This window comes from Lytechinus variegatus, chromosome 6 (assembly GCF_018143015.1).
Source record: "Lytechinus variegatus isolate NC3 chromosome 6, Lvar_3.0, whole genome shotgun sequence".
NCBI classification, from domain to species: domain Eukaryota; kingdom Metazoa; phylum Echinodermata; class Echinoidea; order Temnopleuroida; family Toxopneustidae; genus Lytechinus; species Lytechinus variegatus.
In genome coordinates, this window is record NC_054745.1 from 26,554,978 (window position 1) to 26,575,729 (window position 20,752).

At 37.0% G+C, this 20,752-nt stretch overlaps 1 protein-coding gene across 1 annotated transcript; it reads left to right on the forward strand.

The window, feature by feature from the left end:
- The first annotated feature begins 214 nt into the window (after positions 1–214).
- LOC121417282 (SPRY domain-containing protein 3-like) lies at positions 215–19,748 on the forward strand. The gene is made up of 9 exons (XM_041610927.1): positions 215–341; positions 8,170–8,638; positions 9,776–9,906; positions 12,584–12,734; positions 14,018–14,209; positions 15,224–15,431; positions 16,672–16,786; positions 18,428–18,635; positions 18,876–19,748. Exons 2-9 carry the CDS (start codon positions 8,252–8,254, stop codon positions 19,011–19,013), a joined length of 1,530 nt encoding a protein of 509 aa, XP_041466861.1. The 5' UTR covers positions 215–341; positions 8,170–8,251; the 3' UTR covers positions 19,014–19,748.
- Positions 19,749–20,752: the final 1,004 nt, after the last annotated feature.

The window sequence follows — 20,752 nt, forward strand, 5'->3', positions numbered from 1 at the left end:
TCAGAGGGTATCATGTAAGGATAATAAAAAAAACATTATTTCAAATTGGAATATCAAGAGCTCAGAAGCTCTAAGAATTTATATTACATGTAAATAACTGCTTTTATCATTATATTTCATTATGAATCACTCTGAAATGTTTCGAATCATGTTTTTGAACAGGAAAATATACGCTTGTATTTTCAAATATTACCCACAATATACACAATTGAAAACGTCTGAAAAAATTTCGCTGATACACAGAATTGCGCATAAATCATAACGTATAAAAATTGTGTACATCAGTGAAAAAATTATGAGATCATCGGAGCCGAAAGTGAACATCAAAACATGGAAATTGGGTAAGTTCTTTTACAGATTGTCTTCTTGTTTTATATATGATTTCATAAAATGATTAGCGGAAGACTGATTACGTATATATTGAATCAAATTATAAATGTCTTGAAAGTATCAATGTTTTATTCTTGTCACTTTTATCATTTTTTAATTTTGTTCTGTATGGCATTGAGAAGGGAGTCTCATTTCGGTCCCACCCATATATAATGTTGTAGGGCTATTCTGCTACAGTAGACAAGTATTGAATTCAGCATAGGGGGCCTAATTTGTTCCCATTCCAGCTGCAGCGTCGGATGAGGATTTGTCCAGGACGTCAGGACCAGGGTCCAGATCACGTCAACCATTAAGAATCTACACCATTTTCTATAATTGATTAGGCATATTGCGACATTTTGATGAGAAGACGTCATTCGATTCACTGTAAAAATATTTTTTTAAATAACCTAGGGTCTAAAAAATAAAAGTAAAAAGTAATGATGATATAAGCCAACGCCAGATATTGGCACCTTCCTCTAAAATGAAGAAAATAATCCACTAAATCACTATAAAAAATGAAAGAAAGAAAGAAAAAGGAGGGAGTGAGTGAGTGAGTGAGAAAAAAAGGTATGAAATGCTAAAGAACAGAAAAAAGAACGAAAGAGAGTGAGAAAGAAAGGAAGGAGAAGGAAGGAAGGAAGGTAGGAAGGAAGAAAGAAAGAAAGAAAGAAAGAAAGAAAGGAAGGAAGGAAGAGCAAAAGGAAAGGAAAGGCAGAAAAAAAGAAAGACAAGCTAAAGATGCTGTAGATGCTGGAAAAAAAATAGAGCCAATAAGATATGACTACAAAAGCCCTTTTCCTGGCCTAGAAGTAAGCCAGCCATCTTGAAGAGGAAAACCTGAACTAAATACAGAGGCATAACATGCCTGTGTTCAGAATGTAATCTATGTATCCGTAGGTAAAGAAGAAAATGGTGGTGGGTGGGAAAAGAGGGGAGAGCTAGAAATCAAAATAGAGGAAAGAAAAAAGAAACGTACATGTATGTAAAGTGTAAAAGAAGGAGAAAAAAATGAAAAAGTTAACGAAGAGATTGAACTTCAAGGATGGGAGAGATAAGAGGAGAAGAAAAGTAGTCAGATTTTTCACACAACATTTTAAGAAATTTGCTGAAATGTACTTTGGTACACGCAGAAGGCTATTGCTGGCAAATGCGATTCTTTCGGCATACATATCCTTTGGATCGGTAATTCTAACTCTCCCACCCCCCCCACAAAAAAAATAATAATAACAATATTTGAATAAGTGCAGGGCTCGAATTAATCCAAGGCCATCCAAGGCCATGGCCTTAGATGCCCTCAGAAATGGCCTTGATGCCCTTTCAAATATTTGTAGACTTAAGGCCAAAATAACTGCCCTTTTTTGCTGTGGCCTTGGTGCCCTGTGGTAATCCAGTGCATGTGCCCCATTGAAAAGTGCATTTATTATTGATGCCCTTTTTTTGGTGGCCTTGGATGTCCCATAAAGTGAAAACTGCCTGCCCTTTCCCTTAAGTGCCCTTTTAAAAATGGCCTTGCCCCTTTAAATTCTTAATTCGAGCCCTGAAGTGCATCCCACAAAAAATTAAACCAAGGGTTAGCGATGATTTATCATAAAAAGCTTAGAATGTCCTCTTTCAGCTGGTATAACAGATAAGATTTTTCATCCACACATGAGTGAGTAAAAAAATTAAAGAAAGTAGCAAACAGTCATTTGCCTTGGGGTATCAAAATTTCGAAAAGAAAATCACATGCCTAAAAAGTTCAATATCTGCTCTTCAATTTGATAGCTAAATCGCAGAAAATGTTTTTTTGAAACGATGGTTGTATTCCATAATTTCAGGAAAAATATGTGTTTTCACAGGTTTTCCACCAAAGCTATCGTACAGTTAACAAAAGACTTTCTGCATGGCTGATCGTCAACAAAACGGAGTGTCGAGTAAGTCTAAAAGCTATCCTGTAAACCCTTGAGCTCTTCACTTTTTGAAATTATTTCAATGACACTATAGATTATATGGTGGTCAATGCATGGATGTATGCAGTGTAGTATGTACAAGTACAGTGCATTGTATGTATGGTTTAGCCCCTATAAATGACATTTTCTTTTTTTATTTGATAAGATATATTTTGCAAATATTCATAAACCCCAATTTAGAGGAGTAAAAGGGTATAGCTATATAAGCTTCTTGCTACTGTTCAACTGGTATCATATGATCCAAGAACCACAAGAGGATGAAACCTTTTTGGCCGAAGAAATGGCTTTAAAAATTAGTAAGTAAAATCACCTTATAACTCAAATAATGATTTAAAAGTACTAATTTTTAGGAAAAACAAAATACATGTACCTGCCCCCCAAAACACACATGTATGAATAGACATCAAAACCAGAGAAAAGACCACCAAATAAAAACAGCTGTGGCAAAAAATGTGATTTTAGGGGTTTTCAAGCAGCCCTTTTGTATTTTAGCCTGGCACACTTCTTGGACCCAAGACAAAAAATACTGTAATTTCATAAAGGTAAAAGGAACCCAAAAAATTGTTGCCACAGTAAAACCAAAAATCATCCAATTATAGCCAACTCCTACTATAATTTCCATGTATGTACAGTGTACCCTACAACTGGTAGCAGCGGTGTTCGAACCTCATGCCTCGCTTATCTGTTCGCCACAAACTTTCAATCATATTTCGTCAACTTTATCGTCATCATGTTCCTGTTGGAGAAACATTTAGCCCTTCACACTTCTGTTCAGCCGTTACCTCTTGCCTGATTGATGCTAGCCAGCAGCTCGCCTACAACTTCAACGTCAATGCTGTGGCTTGTCTAGTAGGATGATGCTACTACCAGCCAGTCTTCGCCTTTAGCTCTACGTGAGTGGATGAAAGCCTTGCCTGAGTACCAGCTCGGATCTTCGCCTATTGCTCTTCGTGAGTGGATGAACGTTCTGCCTGATTACCAGCCAACCTTCGCCTTTTTCTCAACGTGAGTAGATGACAGTTCTGTCTGCGAGTCAGCCTCTCGCCTTAAACTACAACCATTGCCCGACTACATGGAGTGGATGATGTCGCTGCCTATTTTTCTTCAGTCTTTTCGGCTCAACAGTCTCCCACCTTTGCCTCATGATACCTTCTAGCCTCTCGCCTTGCTTCTCTTCGTCGAGTGGATGATGCTGCCTTTTGGTCTTCATGTTGCTTTGTCCCTCTATCTTCGCTCGATGCATGACACCTTCCAGCCTCTCGCCTGTTACTCTGTCGCCTGCGCATCTAGAGTTGATGACGCTCTGCTTTGATCTTCGAAGCCAGCCGCCACCTTTTGCTCTTCAGTTGCTCCAGCCCACGAGTGGATGATGCTGATCCCCTTGTCTTCATGCACACAGTGAAAACTTTTCGCCCCTAGGAAGGACCGATATTCAACAACTTGAACTTGATGTCTCCATTTTACCACCAGACTACATTCTTTTCTCAAACTCTTAAACTTTAATTGGAACTTTTGGACAATTTATTTCCCTGATGGTGAGAACACTAACAATTTTCATTAAATTTTGTCACAGATTTTAAATTCGTTAAAAAAATTCTGATCAAGATATTTCTGTGATCATTAAATTCCCTTTACTTTAGATTTATGCAATTTTTGTTTATTCAATAATTTTGTATCAGTTTGATCTATGGAGTAATCTTGCCAAATGTATTAATAAGTTCTATTCAATCAGTTTCGTATAAAAACGATAGACATTTACTATGATAGCCAAATTCTAAATTCAATTTAATAACATTTTATCAATTTTTAGACAAATTATGTATCCAAACTGATCTATTTCTTGATATACTGTAAAAGGCATATGATACACAAATTCCAGTATTTTATGAGTGTTTTCTTATACACAAATGAATTCGATTAAAAAAAAAGCAATCATTCACTTTTTTTTTCATCAAACCCATGTATTTGATTAACTGGAATTTCACATGCCTTAATTTTGATTTAATGTTAGGCTTAAATAGAAACATCTTATTTTAGCAAGATCATTCAAATTATACAATTTTTTGTTTAGTGAATCAGATAATTTCTTTAGGTATTTTTTTGGTACATGTAATTGTCTTAAATGTACATAAATTGAAATATATTTACGATTTGTCAAATATGGATCAAGTGATTACAATTAATGTGCAATATATCAAAATCGTATTTTCTCAGCTCAATATTGAATCTGAATGTAATTTAATATTTTGATATTAGAGATGTTTAAATATTTAAATTTTGTCAATCTCTAAATCTGAAAATGTGAACTAAGTGCAATATACATGTATGAAATTGTAAAGCTGAAGATTATGACAAACAACATATTTGAAATATTTTATTTGTACACCCTAATGCTCAAAATTATTTCAATGTTTAATCACTGTATATTTATTGAAGTTTTATCAATAATATTGCACAAAGTCAGACTTAGTTAGATGTTCAATTCAAATCATTTATCATTTTTAGACTATAGACTGATAGAAGTTTCATCATATTGTAATTTTACATATTATGCGAACTAAGTTTTTTTTATTTGTATTACTCAGTAATTTCTTCCAAATTTCAGTTAAAAATCTTAAATTTTTGATACCCCTATTTTAATGTCTTTTTTATGTAAAGTCAAAGATTGAACTCAATATACTTTGTCATATAATTTCAGAAAATATGGCTTTATATAAATTCAAATGTTTGATTTTTCATAATTTCTGGTAATTATGTTATTTGCTGAACATCATATGTTTAATTTTTGTAAAGTTCAGTAGTATTTATCTCGCACTTTTCAATGTTATTCAATATTCCTTTGAGCTACCATAATTGTTTTTATCTATTTGTCTAGTAGTGCTCTCATAGGTTTTTCATTTTTTTTGTAAGTCTAGGAGATACATTTTTCCAGTTGGCAAGACATGCATAATTTTAACTAAAACAGAAATCTTTAATAATTTGAAAAAATATATATACATATATTTATATTCAAGATTATAATTTTTTTTCTTTTCCAAAATCAAGACAATTCTTTTTTGTTCTTTCTTAATTGATTGTATTTCATTTCATGGCATGCACGTATAAGATATACATTGAAATTATTTGCAAGTTCATTATCCATTGAAGTTACACATATGATGCCAAAAAGGAAAAGTTCAAAATTCTGATAAAATATTTTTTTCTTCAAATTTTTCTATCCTCTCCTAGTCTTCACATTTATTGTAAATATGGAATTATGTCATGGTTACGTTAGTTATTTTTAAATACTTTTATGTAAAAAAAAATGTTAGATGTTCAACTTGTCAAATTCTGGTTTTGCAGTTTATTTTAGTTCTTTACTTTTAAAAATTGAGGACAATTTTTTTGAAAGAAGGATGTTTATGTAGGACTGTTATTTTGACAATTGATTTCCTTTAACAGTTTAGTTATTTACAGTTCAAGCTTTGGTATTTAGTTCAGCTTTGTTTAAATTCTCCATGCTTCTGTTGTCATCCATTTAGTAACATTTGACTTTCAACCTACTTCTCCTGTCATTCCTTTCCTATTCAGATGTGTTCATTCATTACATTCTCACATCTGATTCTTTTGTTCAACATTCTTATTATGTAATCATCACAACATCTTATTCATCTCCATCCTCTATCTCTTATTGGTTATTTTTATGAATTAGACTTTTCCACTTTCAGTTGGCTTCTCCATTCTCTTTATTCTCATTGGTTGATTTTGTGTAATTTGAATATATGCTAATTTTGTATGAGTTTTACTGAGGCAAGGAAGCCCAGCAAATGTATCAGTGTACAACCAGACTCCTTCGGTTTAAGTTCTCTTTATTTGCGTCTCAGTTTCACTTATTCCCCTTCAGTTTGATGATTTAGAACTTCATTTATTTTCAACTCCAAACATATAATTTTCTTCAACCCTACAGTATTGTGAACATTCATGTACATGTATGCCGGTTGGAGTATCAGTGAATTCGAACAGATCCCATCAAACGATCACCGAAGTGTTTATACTTTGAATAAAAACATTTGCCAAATGAATCTGGTAGAAAATGTGTAACCGAACATGGAGAAATTGAAAAAAAATATGGTTGGTATTCCAGCAAGATGTCAGCCTTTTGACAAGGCTATTTTCCTCATCAAGTAGTGGCTTAAGCAAGACTAGGGTCCGACATAGAGAATTGGCGCGACCTGAGTGAGCGTGAGAATGAGCCTTTTGTAACCTGGAGGAGACGTGAATGTATGAATTATTTATAAGTATTGTAAGGTTGAGAAATTATAAGTATGGAGGTAGAAAATAAAGTTCTAAGTCAGCAAACTCAATTATCAAACTGAAGGGGAAATAGTGAAACTAAGACGCAAATAAATAGAACTGTAAACGAAGAAGTCTGGTAGTGCACTGTTTAATATCTGGGCTACTTTGCCTCAGCTAAAATCAAATCATTCCATAATTTACATAAATATTTAAATTAGAAATAACAACCAATCAAACTAAAGAAAATGGAAGGATCGAACTAAAATGTAAGAACCAATTCATAAGATAAACCAATAAGGAATGAGATGAGATGACAAAGATGTCTGGTGATTATGTAATAATGGAAGTAGAAACTAAGAAGTCAGGTGAGGGATGGAATGAGTGGAACACCTGAAGAGAGAATAGACAAGGAATGAAGATGACAAAAGAGAATTGGAGGAAAGGCATTCAGAGAAGAATGAATGAATGACAACTGAATATCATTAAACTCAAATAACCTAAGTTCAGACTGCAAGGGCAGTGCTGAAAAGAAATGCAAATGAACATAAGTCTAGACAGAACAGAAATGTAAAACAGCTGAAGAATAAAGAAATAAACAAAATAGCAAAATGACAAAATAACCATCTTACAGTATGTCAATGTTCCAATCCACTCTGTCATTGTTGATGATGTCATGGGACCAGCAACTTTCGCTTCTGCCGTATGGGGTCATCCAGGCTTCATTGAGGCGAATGATATGCTCGCTGAGTGGCCGCTACCTGAGAAACAATTATTACCGTAACAAGTCCTGGGGACGTTGCAGAAAGAGTTGCGTTTAAACGCAAGCCAAAAAATCAATCGTCAGTCCCAAATGTGCGCTGTTGATTGGTTGAAAATCAAGTTACGCATGATTTTTAGAGTTGCGATCGATTGCAACTCTTTCTGCAACGGGCCCCTGGGCCCTGTTGTACAAAGAGTTACAATTGATCCGATCAATCGTAACTCTATGGAAATCCATCAGTGTCAAAATTTTTTCTAAAAATTTGCACAATGTCCTTTTTATGCAAAGAGAAGCGCAGTGAATTTTCAAGAAAACAATGAATGCATGAATATACATTACAGCTAGAAAATATTTTGAACAAACATGCATAATACATGTAGATGTTGATGTTGCTGGCCGTCCATAGTCGCGATTGATCGGGTCTGTCGTAACTCCTTGTACAACAGGACCCTAGTCAGGTTCATAAAGACCCTGTGACCGGGCTCACAATCCTGGCATTCACCCACCCTTTCACAAATGCTCTATTTTCCAGTTGACAGGCATTTTATTATTGATTAAAATATCGTAACAAACACAGGGCGTCGTTTAAATGCTATCCAGATATTTGGTCTTCTCCAAGCAGTGATATTACACTGTCCGTTGTGTGCTTATTTTTGTTGGTGATTTTACAGAGTATTAGGTTTATGTTAAGATTTTTATTTGAAAGACCCCCTCATGAAGTCATAATTGTTTGCTGCTATTGCAGTTGCTTAGCTTGAACTCCATCATGTTAATCTTTTTTTTTATTCTTTATATCCCCATGTATATATCTAGGAATTTCACTTGTTTCTTCATTCTGATCCATCTGCACTAACTTTAAAGACTAGCTCCTTATTAGTCATCACACGTGCGAAACATGGATCCACGCATGGATCCCCGGCGTCGCAGGAGACGACTTGCCGACAACGGCGAAGACCTTTTTGCCCAGCTCCTTGGTCGCCGAAATATGCAACCCCCTCGGCACATCGCGGCAAACCACATTCAAGGACCGCCTGGGCCGGTAAATGTGGGTCGACCATTTCATGCCCCCAATTTCGCCCCACCGGCACTGCGGTTTGGCCAGCAGGCTCCAGCGCAAGGTGGAGCCAAACGAGGAGAAGTCCAGTTCATCAAGGGTCTCTCATGCATGTTGTTGAATCTGTACGGAAAAGCGAGGAGCTTCCGGCACACGGGAGGGAGAACGAAGGAGCCGGTGGCGTGCATAGCCTTGGTTGATTTGACGGAAGAGGAAAACTTCTTTGAGGTATGTTATTGATAATGATAAAAAATGATGATGATAATAAAAATAGTAATAATTGTAGTGATGATGATGATAATAGTAACAGTAGTAATTATGATGATAATATTAATAGTATAGAACATTATATATCTACCCATTGTAGCCACTTCAGTTCTGAAAACTGTTTCTCCCAAGTGGGCTCTGCCTTTCTTGACAAATACTGTCCTTGCTTCAGCTCGGCTGCCTTGATAAGGCACTCAAGCATTAAATTCAGTTCAATTACTTTGAGAAAGTGTCTCCCGCCATTCAAGAATTTCATCTTTATTTCAAGAAGTTATCTTTTTTGGGGTAAGAAAGCCCTAATATTGAATATTTAAAAATTTCTTTAAGAAAAATTTAATAATATGCAAATTTATGCTAATTTGGGGCACCTAATTTGCGTAGTTGGTAAAATGGGCGTCACGTTTGGGACAATTATAAAAAATCATAGAAAATAAAGAAAAAACTTATGAGATTTAGTCATAGGTGGGACATGGACCCCCCTAACATCTTATTACTTTGGGGGGGGGGGGAGTGGTGTCATCAGTATGATAACTAGGTCTTGCCCAAGGATGGATGTTGCATATGTAACAGATTGAGGGTGTTTTTTAAGTTATTTCTTAGAATAAATTATTTGTTTTGTTGCATCTCGGGGAAGTTCTTATTCATTGAGTATGAAAAGTTTCAAAAATATAGTTTGCTTTTTAAATTAAAAGTTGATTTAAAAACTGTTACATATGGAACAACATGTTACGTATGGGACATTTACACAAAATGTCAGTGGGGAGATTTGTGTACAAAGTGAATGGATATAAACAAATTTCAAGAGTGCTCTCAAAAGCAATTTATTTACCTTTTCTTTAGTTTCTGAAGACCGATTTGTTAAAAATACTGAACAATGAAAACAATTGAAGCAAAAAATTGTGAAATGGAAAAATATGAAAAAGTGACAATAGAAATACATTGAAATCTTGCATCAAGAACTTAAATAGCTTTATTTTGAAAATATGTTACAATGTACGTAATAAATCTTAACTTGTTTTGTGTCTTATTACTATCATCTGTGTAAGTTGCTAAATCCAATTATTAGTACATGTATTATCTCTTTATCCACCCTTATAGGTGGAAATCAAAGGACAGGGAGTAGGGAGCGAGGAGATCCGTGTTGGTTTGGCAATGCAGTCACACCCTACAGACGCTCATCTAGGATCGACAAAGACCTCCGTAGGGTACAGCGTCTACGATGGCAAAGGGTAAGTTCTAGCTGATTATTAACAAAGACATTTGTAGGGTAGAGCGTCTATGATGGCAAAGGGTACATTCTAGCTGATTATCAACATTGACATCGGTAAGGGTATAGCGTCTACGATGGCAAAGGGTAAGTTCTAGCTGATTATCAACATTGACATCCATAGAGGATAGCATTTACAATGATGAAGGGTATCCGCGTTGGTCTGGCAATGCAGACACACCCTATAGACGCTCATCTAGGATCAACAAAGACCTCCGTAGGGTATAGCGTCTATGATGGCAAAGGGTAAGTTCTAGCTGATTATCAACATTGACATCCATAGAGGATAGCATTTACAATAATGAAGGGTATCTGTGTTGGTCTGGCAATGCAGACACACCCTATAGACGCTCATCTAGGATCAACAAAGACCTCCGTAGGGTATAGCGTCTACGATGCCAAAGGGTAGGTTCCAGGAAAAAAATTACTGGGGTGATCGGGGAGATTTTGCCTTTAAAAAATGCTCAAAACAGCCCTAGAATTTCAAAAAGGGCTACAGAAAATTCCCATTCACTGTGCTATTATGTTTATGCTTGTAGCAGATTCACATGTTGGTATTAGGTTGTGAATTTTAGCCCCCGATTTTTGTCTCGGAAGTTCTAGGTCAATTCCATAGGCCTAAGATATAGTTATGCTGCCCTCATAAGCCCTAGGTCAGAAAGTTGGGTCAGTTGGTGGATTTTGTTTTATATTGCTGGTGCGCTGTGTATTAAAAGAGAAGGGTTGATTTTTTTATGCAGTCACATCGAAAGTGCTTTTTCATTGAATACAAATTTGAGCAAATTCTTCACCAAATCTGGCATTTTTGCCCGAAGGCATAATTGCATTTATATATTCTTCATGACACTGTTTGGTGGTTTGGATGGGGGCAGTTGACATAACATTTTTTTGCCTAATGCTAATGGGCAATGCCATAAGGCAGGCAGGGAGGCAGTGTAACTCAGTTGGTTAGAGCGCATGTTTCAGATAAGATTGTAGATCTCAATGTGATGTGTTCGAGTCCAGCCCATGCCGAAACGCATCTAACAAAAAATCTGATGCTATAGCGTTGTCTGTAAGCGTGCCTCACCACTGTATTCAGTGCAGGTGTGAATGCAGTTTGAAAACACTCCGTCAATCTGAAAGGATGCAAATGTTGGTCCCGTGTTTAGGAGAGTCACAACCTATGCATGTTAACCCTAAAAAGACTGGGGGGGGGCTGATTCAGCCCCCCCTCGACATTTTTCGCGATAAATCCGCTCCGCGAAATTTTTTGACCGCGTCGCTCGCTGACTTTTTACTTTCAAGTCTCGCGCAACTTTTGAGACCAAAATTGTGACCCCCGGGTACGCGGTTACAAAATTACGCAACATTTCGTAAGTGCATGCAGACCCAAAATTACTCAAAAAACGTGAATTTGTGTACAAATCCAATGCAAATAGTGTTCTTAGCCAAAATTCATAAATGTTTCATTATTTTTCCTTTTACTGCTTAAAATCAATTAATTTTATCTTGTTTATGGTCAAAATAAAGTCCCCGACAATTTCCATTGAAAAAACAATAAAAAACAAAAAGTCGAAAAACAAAGAAATACATAAGAAATTTAGAAAACAATAGAATACATAAGAAAATAAATTTGATTTTGAAATTTTTTTAAAATCAATTTGATCAGATGCCTATCTAGAGTATGTGAAACAAAAATTAGCATTTCAGGGGCATTATTTTATCAATTAAAGCAAACTTATGATTTTACGCATAAATTAACATAATTAATGAGACATGAGATTTTTTGCCGAATTTGATGTTATAGTTTTGTAGATAATGCCATGGGTAACGCGTGTGCCAATTTTCGTCGCGATCGCGCGATCAACGGCCGAGATCATAAGGGGGGGCTGAATCAGCCCCCCCCCCCCCAGTCTTTTTAGGCGTCGAAATAGCCCAGTCTATTTAGGGTTAAAACCAATACACTATTTGTCAAAGAGTAGGGTGTTCACCCTGTATATTGCACCGACCGGTCCTGGCAAAATTCAGGTCAAGTCAATCTTGATGTTCATATGCCATAATATACAAATATACCAGGCTTTGAGTAAGTATAGCGGGACTTATTTTCAGAGGTTGGACTGGCTCAACTGAGGATAAATATTTCCCTCTATACTTTCGAAATAAAGGCCTGGTATGTTTGTTTTATATCGTACATTTAATAGGGCATATAGAACAATAGTCTATCTACTCGTGTACACGTAGATCATCTTTTCTTACAACGCTGCGAAGATTGATCTACTTTTCCTGAAACCGCACGCTCAGCGGAACGCGGATTTGTGCCTGCGACGTCCCTTCACGGGACTTGCCAGGTAGATTCAACTCACTGACCGGTGCGCCCGAGAGATTGTATGATAATGATCTGTGACGTCACGGAATAGCACATTTTCTTCGGTGGGCATTTCATTTTCAACATCATCGCAAAAGAGTGAGAATATGTTTGGTCACATGATGCTATTTAAAGCAATCAGCATACATGATTTAATTTATGTAGGATTTAATAATAATCAATATAACGATTGTGGGCATTAATGGAAAAACAGACAAGACAAAGTATGTATATCTGACTGACTCTCTTGATCTGGGACCCTCCTATATATATTTTTTATTTGTTCATACAGGTACTTTGGCAGACCAGATACACTAGTCTGCCCACCAGCCCACAACTTTGACAAAGTTGGAATTGCGCTTCACTTCGAGCGAGCGGAATGCTCCGGGGAGGATGCCAGCACGTTCATCTGCCCACTCTCTGTTGTGGTCAACGGGAAAAGGGTAAGAGGGCACTACAACGTGGCACGAGAAAGCTCGATTCACAATTCAATTAAAGGCAAAGTTCAATCTGACCATAATTTTTTTTTTTTTTATTCAGTTGTTATTGATAAAATAATTATACAACAATAAAAAAACAATCACATGAAATATCACACATAAAATACAATATAAACAAAAATTGAATAAAAAAGAATAGAAAAGGGAATAAAGGAGCGTCATGAATTTCAAAACATAGAGATTAATGAAATAAGATAACCCACTAACATTCACAGCAAATTACAGCTCAAATCTCCATTTGCGGAAATGAAGAGATAGTTTATATTTCTTTTTGGCTATCCTATACTCTGTTTCCCTATTAACATTCAAGTGAATTTTAAAAGCTTGGTACGTGGGAGAGTTATTTTGAAATTTACAAATATGAATAAAATATTTCAGTAACAAGTCACAAATCTATCGTCTTTGTGTCCAAGCATTCTTTCAAAGGGTGTAAATTTCATGTTATGCATTTTCATATTAATAGATTTAATCACTTCATACCAAAGAGGTTGAATGTGGGTGCATTTCATAAACAAATGTACAAATGTTTCTGGTTTGATTAAAAGCAGAAAAGACTCTAGAAAAGTTTGCCGAAGGTTTGATGAAAATCCATCAAGGAATTTTGGAGAGTCATGAATTTTGAAAGTGAGGTCACAGACGAGCAGCTCCCCCATATGCCACATGATAAAAAAAAGAAAGATTTCTCAAAATAATGGAAGTTTCTGTTTCTGTTTTTGTTTGTGGTAACTCCCGTAGGAACTCGGCAGGACGGCATTTTGCTGGTAAAAGTCCAGCCGGTATATAACCAATTACCTAGGAAACATTTTATGTCTAGGTAAATCAGTCATAGTGGCTGACCTTATAGACGACAGATATTTAGTGATTTAGTTGTGTCTTGGATATATCAGTTCATCCCTCTCCTATAAGAAAAATATGTTTATTTAGCTATCCTATATTACTGCATAGGAAGGATATAGATTAAATCATTACCCCAAAATTCATATAAGTTTGGTTATAATGTATGCTAATATTTCTTGTTTTTTGGTTTAAATTCTACAAGAGGAGATAACCCTCGACTCCTTGAAGCAGTTTTATGTAGCATTCAGTTCATCTCCCTCATATAAGAAAAATATTTTCAATTAGCTATCCTATATTACTGCATACGAAGGATATAGATTAAACCATTACCCCAAAAGTCATACAATTTTAATGATGATGTATGTTGATATTTCTTGATTTTTGTTTAGATCCTACAAGAGGAGATAGCCCTTGACCCCTTGAAGCCGTTTTACCCAGCATTCAGTCTGGGAGGCCGAGAGCAGCACGTCAAGTACCTCGGCCTGAGTAGATGGTCGTACCAGGAGGAGGATATGCTGATAGATGATGTCATGGAAGAACAGATGTGGAGAAGGGTCAACCATGCATCGGTTAATGGACAGGTAAGGGTCAAAGGTCATCTGAGGTTCAAAGGATCTGGTAAAGGTCAAGGGTCATTTGGGTCATTGTAAGATGTCATCAGAGAACAGACTTTGTAGAAGGCCCACAGTGTGACATTTAATATGTATGTATTGAGGCCAGCGCACACCTTACGACCCAACTGGTCTACGACTGGCTTGCGACTGAGTGAGAGGAGATGTGACGTCACAGCTCTTGTCAGCCTGAGAGTGGCAGACCGGTCAGAGACAAGTCGCAAGGAAATTGTAAGGATTTGCCATGTCGAATCCTTTTGACTGGATCGCAAGCTCAATCCAACCTCCAGCCAGACAGGAGAGTTGCACGACGCGTATATGATAAACACACGCATACGCAGTAGTAAGAGCATTTTCTCAGTTGCTATGGCAAAAAGCGCATGCGTGAGTCGCAGATCGGATCGCAAGGTGTGCTGGGTCGAGGCTTATGACAACCTTGCGATTCATCTCTCACTCAGTCGCAGACCAGTTGCGGACCGGTCGGGTCGTAAGATGTGCGTTGGCCTTTACAGATCATTTTGTGTTATACTGCGATATAGGTCAAGAGTCAGTGTGGTTAAAGGATCTGCTTGGGGTCAAAGGTCATTCATGGTTAAAGTCAAAGGTCATCCAATTAATCAATTAGCAAGAAGACAAAATGGTTAGTAGAACTTGGAGTGTAGACTGACTATGGGTGAATTATATGGTTTTTTGATCAAGGTTTTACAATGAAACCTGTTTTTAAAGACTCAACGACGTACATGTAGATTAGAAAAGTGGTCTGGATGAGCATAATTTTTCTGATGATAATAATGATATATAGAACTTTTTTTAGATGCTCAAAGCAATCTAAAGAAAGAATAAAAATTACACTTTACAAAATTCAATCAGTTAATACATACCTGGATGTATTACGTGTTTCAACAGATAATTCTATTCAAAAGAAAATATCTTGTGGTCTTTATTAACGAGTATGATTTTTTTATTTTCTTTCATTGGCTACAGATTGTGACGTATACGGGAAAGGGGGAGGATTTCTCAGAGTTTGGGATGGCTCAGGGACGGAAACGGCTCGGCCCAGCAAACCACTACTTTGAGCTGGAGATCATCGACCCAGGAAGGAGTTGCTATGTCGCCCTCGGCGTGACCCGGAAGGACTACCCCACCAATATGCATCCTGGTTGGGATCGAGGGTCAATCGCTTACCATGCAGGTTAGGTCCATCTCTAGACTAATGTTTTTACTTGACCAGCCACCCCAAAACCCCATGTGGAGCATTGTGGCCCAGTGGATTAGTCTTCGGACTTTGAAACAGAGGGTCGTGGGTTCGAATCCCAGCCATGGCGTAATTTCCTTCAGCAAGAAACTAATCCACAATGTGCTGCACTCAACCCAGGTGAGGTAAATGGGTACTGGTAGGAAGTAATTCCTTAAAAGCTGTGTGCGCTATGAACGCCTAGCTTAGCCGGGTAATATAGGAGCGCCTTGATCACCTAACAAGGTGGATATGTGCGCAATATAAATACCCTATATTATTATTATTATTAAAACCAACAAGAATTTGCCAGGAAGGTACTCTCTGAATCAGCACTTCTCAACTGGTGGGCCGCGAAAAGCTCCAGAGGGAGAGAAAAAAAATAAGGGAAAACAAACTATCAATATTGCACAAACCTTTCCGAACATGGTATTTCCGATCAGTCTACGTGGGTCAAACGAAGCTATGTTGGTTATGATCCAACTTTGATATGAACTGCATGCATATTGATGTAGTTTATTGTCGCCCATTTGCCTGACCTCTGCGAATGCAGATTACCTCTCAAAATATTTGTTTCTAAAGGGCTTTGGAGCTTTGTGTCCAAATATCTCATGAAACACTTTTCATCAAAATGGCTGTTTTCTTAAAAATGTTGGTACAATGTACATGTACACATCTCATGCTGGAGTGCATGGATATTTTCAGACTACTGACATCAACAGAGCTGCCAAGTAGTACTGATTTTCAGTATTTAGTACTGAAAAGTGAGAACAATACTGATAGTTTAATGTAAAATACTGATATCTAAAGTTTCAGCTTTACGTGTTGTCCTATGGTATTTTTTTTAAATACTGATTTCCTCACCGAAATACTGATTTTCAGCTTTAAAAATACTGAAATGTTCTTTTTCAGGTTGGCAGCTCTGCATCAATATGTGGGACTGGGAAAATTTTTAAACCCTTTTGAAGGGACTCTTTGCATACTCTTTCTTTACTCTTGTTATTACATGTAGATCATGGTTAAATCTTCACAGGCCACCATTCTTCTGTTCCTCTCTTACTTTCTTTCTTTTCATAAGTCTGCTGTGTTGGGTGCTCCTCTAACTACATTTAAAGGCTACTGACATGAATATGTGTATGTGGGACTGGGTCAGAATCAATGCTCTTATTAAAGTGACTCTTTACTCTTCTTTCCTTAGATGATGGTAAGATCTTCACTGGTCATGGAGTAGGAAACCCTTTTGGACCGAAATGCCATAAAGGTGACATCATGGGGTGTGGTATAATGTTTCCTAGAGATTACCAGGCAGATAGGTGAGAATTGTATTTTTTGTTCTCTCTCTCCCTCTTTCTTTTTCTTTCTACCTTTCTTTCTCTCTTATTTCTTTCCTTCTTTATTTGTTTCTCTTTCTTTATTTCTTTCTTTTTCTTTCTTTCTTTTTTTCTTTCTTTCTTTCTTTCTTTCTTTTTTTTCTTTCTTTCTTTCTTTCTTTCTTTCTTTTTCTTTCTTTTTCTTTCTTTCTGTCTTTCTTTCTTTCTCTCTCTCTCTCTTTCTTTCTTTCTCTCTTTCTTTCTTTCTTTTTTTTCTTTCTTTCTTTTTTTTTTTTTCTTTTTTTTCTTTTTTTTTTTTTTTTTTTTTCTTTCTTTCTTTCTTTCTTTCTTTCTTTCTTTCTTTCTTTCTTTCTTTCTTTCTTTCTTTCTTTCTTTCTTTCTTTCTTTCTTTCTTTCTTTCTTTCTTTCTTTCTTTCTTTCTTTCTTTCTTTCTTTCCTTCCTTCCTTCCTTCCTTCCTTCCTTCCTTCCTTCTTTCCATATCCTTATATCCCTTTCTTTTTCATATTTTTACCTTTTGGAGGGACACAACTGAGGTCATGAAGTCAAAATTCATCTGCATTCGACGTAGTATTGTATCATTATATGAATGGTGGTTTTTGTGAATGATTATTTTAAGTAGTTTTCAAAGTCAGCACTGCTGCTACATGTATATTGAATCGCGTAATGCAGGTGAGACTGCCAGAGGCGCTCCACTTGTTTTCTCTCTCCCAGTCCTTCTCTTACTTCTCTTTATACTGTTTACTTCGTTCCCCTTTCTCTTCCTCTCCCTTTCCCTCTCTTTTTCTCACTCCCAGTCTTTTTCTTTATTCTGTCCACCCTTTCCTGCTCCTCCCCCCCCTCCCCATTCCCTTTATTACATGTATATGCCTTTCTCTTTATTTTTGTCTCGCCCACTAGAGGTGAGGGCGAGAGGTCAAAGGTCGTTTCGCATGTTTCGCATGAAATAAATTACTATACAATCTTGTACATTATGTCCCAGGCAACCCCCGTGCCAATTTTCCGCGCAATCGCGCGGTCGACGGCCGAGATCTTAGGGGGGGCCTGAGAGGCCCCCCCCCCGGCCATATGAACTCCCAAAATACCCCGGCCTAGATAGGGTTAAGCAGGGCCCACTTTTCAGAACTGATATGGCTTCCCTGGGTAAAATATGACGTTCTTATTATAAAGTAATACCATGCGGAATTTGCCTCACTGGTATAGAGCAGGCGAGGTTGTTACAAAATACAAACTTTCCTCTTTTTTCCATATTGATCTGTAATTAGTGATATTGGGAAGGATACATGGGAGGAAATGTACTGAATGTAGCTTGTGTGGATAATTTTCACCAACGCCCTCACTGATGTGTGTTATAACAAAATACCGACCCATCCCTTCTTTCCTGTCACCACAGTGATGATGGCAGTGATACCGAAGAGGGTAATTTTATTGAAGCAAAGCCATCATTCTATAATACTAGTAGGTACTTTTGGAACAGTTGAAATACCATCCGCTGTATAGTTTATGGGTTACATATGTCCGTAAGGTACACTTAGCTTATGGGGATTAATTTTTACTAACGCCCTCACTGATGTGTGTTATAAGAAAATAACGACCCATCCCTTCTTTCCTGTATTAAACTCCAGTGATGATGGCAGTGATACTGAAGAGGAGATCATTGACGAATGGAGGCCCGGGAAACCCAACCCCAACAGGCTCGGTGAACCCGGCGATCAAGATAACGTCGGTATCCACCTCTACGACTTCTCGGACGACGAGGACCTTTGGCTCGAAGACGAGCTCATCAACGCGATGGGCGATGGTCAGAGGAAACAAGAGAGAACAAAAGTACAAGTGAGTAAGCTAGTAATCGTCATGGTAATAGTCCACTGTTATACAGCACCTTCACATGTATATGGTGCCATATTCACGGAAAGCCTCAGAAACTGTTTGTCATGTTTGGCTAAAGCCTGGCTTTCACGTGGCTCACGAAAAATGTCTTGCAAAGTTTCTGCAATAATGCTCCTGATTATGTCTTTATAAACGATACTTCCATGATACGGTCTGTCTTTTCTGTTTTGTGTTTCTATCTAGGTCTTCTTTACCCGCAACGGAACAACGATCGGGAGAAGAGAAAATGTCACCATCCCGGCTGGCGGCTTTTATCCGACCGTCGGTCTTCTGAGTCCAGAGGAGAAAGTTAGGGTCGACCTACAACCCCTGAGCGGTTGAGACATGAATATTCATGATCCTCATTCTCATCAATATTCAGGTAATATTGAGCAGTCTTGCTGATGAACAAAGATGAATATTCATGGAACTTCATTCTCATCACTATTCAGGTAATATCAGGCAATCTTGCTGATCAACAGAGATATGAATAATAATGAATTTAATTCTCATTATTATGCAGGTTTATTGAGTCATCTGGCTGATGAATATTCATAAATATTCTTAAAGTCGGAGCATCGGATTTGTTTATTATATATTATCTTGAACAATCTCGTTGATTAATACTATTATGTGGAATATCAGCATTTGATGAATGTTCATGAAGTTAGAATAGAGATCTGAGTTAAACAATCTTGCTGATTATAAACATATTAGATGAATATTAGCATTAAGATGAACATTATATGACCTTAGTTCTCATCAATGTAAATGTACTGTTGGAGCAACCTTGATGTCGAAAAAAGATGAATATTCATGATGCAGGAGTATCAGGTGTGGTGTTGTATAATCACGCTAATAAACATTTAGATATCCTTTAGGAGATGAATAATTATGTTGTGACTCCACCCTCCACCATCACCTTATAGGTTCTTTTCTGAAGAACACTCACTGATGAATTTATTCATTTTTTGAAGAATATCAATTAGTAGGTAAATATTATTAATGAGTAACTGAATATTCATGAATTTGACTCCACCATATTCTTTTCTGAAGAAAGTACATCCATAGATGAATATTCATAATGTGACTCCAACCTCCACCAAGTTCTGTTCTGAAGAAAGTACATCCATAGATGAATATTCATTGTGTGAAGAATATCAATGTACAAGATGAATATTCATGAGTAGAAGAATATTCATGAGTAGATGAATATTCATAATGTGACTCCACCCTCCACCATGTTCTGTTCTGAAGAAAGTACATCCATAGATGAATATTCATTGTGTGAAGAATATCAATGTACAATATGAATATTCATGAGTAGATGAATATTCGGGATGTGACTCCACCATCCACCATTTACTTTCACCAAGGTATATAAAAGTGAATTACTCAAGGAAACCTTGGGGGTGTTTCACAAAGATTTAAGTATGACTTAGAGTCGCACTTAAATACCGAGTTGCGTACGGTATGAAAGGCTTGACCGCATTGGTCAGATCTGTCATGAGGACGCACACTACTGCGTATCTATCCATAAGATCGTGCGTCGTATTTCAGATCTTTGTGAAACACCCCCCTTATCGTGATTCTTCCATTGCTGTACTGTACCTTCTTGTCATGGAGTGTTCACTGTTTTTTTTTTATGTTTTCAAGGCAATATAAAAATAGCACAGTCACTTCGAATAGTGCCAGCGTATGACCAAAGTGGTTCCTAAATCGTTACCCATGATGCAACATTTTGACATGCAGTCTTTTGAATTATTCCAACTAGAATAAAGCAACTAATGATTTAAAGCACTCATATACCACAATATGCCACAGTCATTTTGAACAGTGCCAACCTGAGACTAAAACCAATCCCGTAGTTCCCTGATTATTACCCAGGGTGCAACCGTTTGGTCATATAGTCTAAGAATTGTACCATGACATTTGCTCTGGCGACAATTGCTCTGATGGAAAATCTGCACGTTAAGCCAAACATAAAACCTAAACTCCAAAACTAAGTAAACCCTAATCAATATGTTTACATTAATTTGAACAAAAAACTCTATTTCTATCCTAACTCTAATCCTGTCACC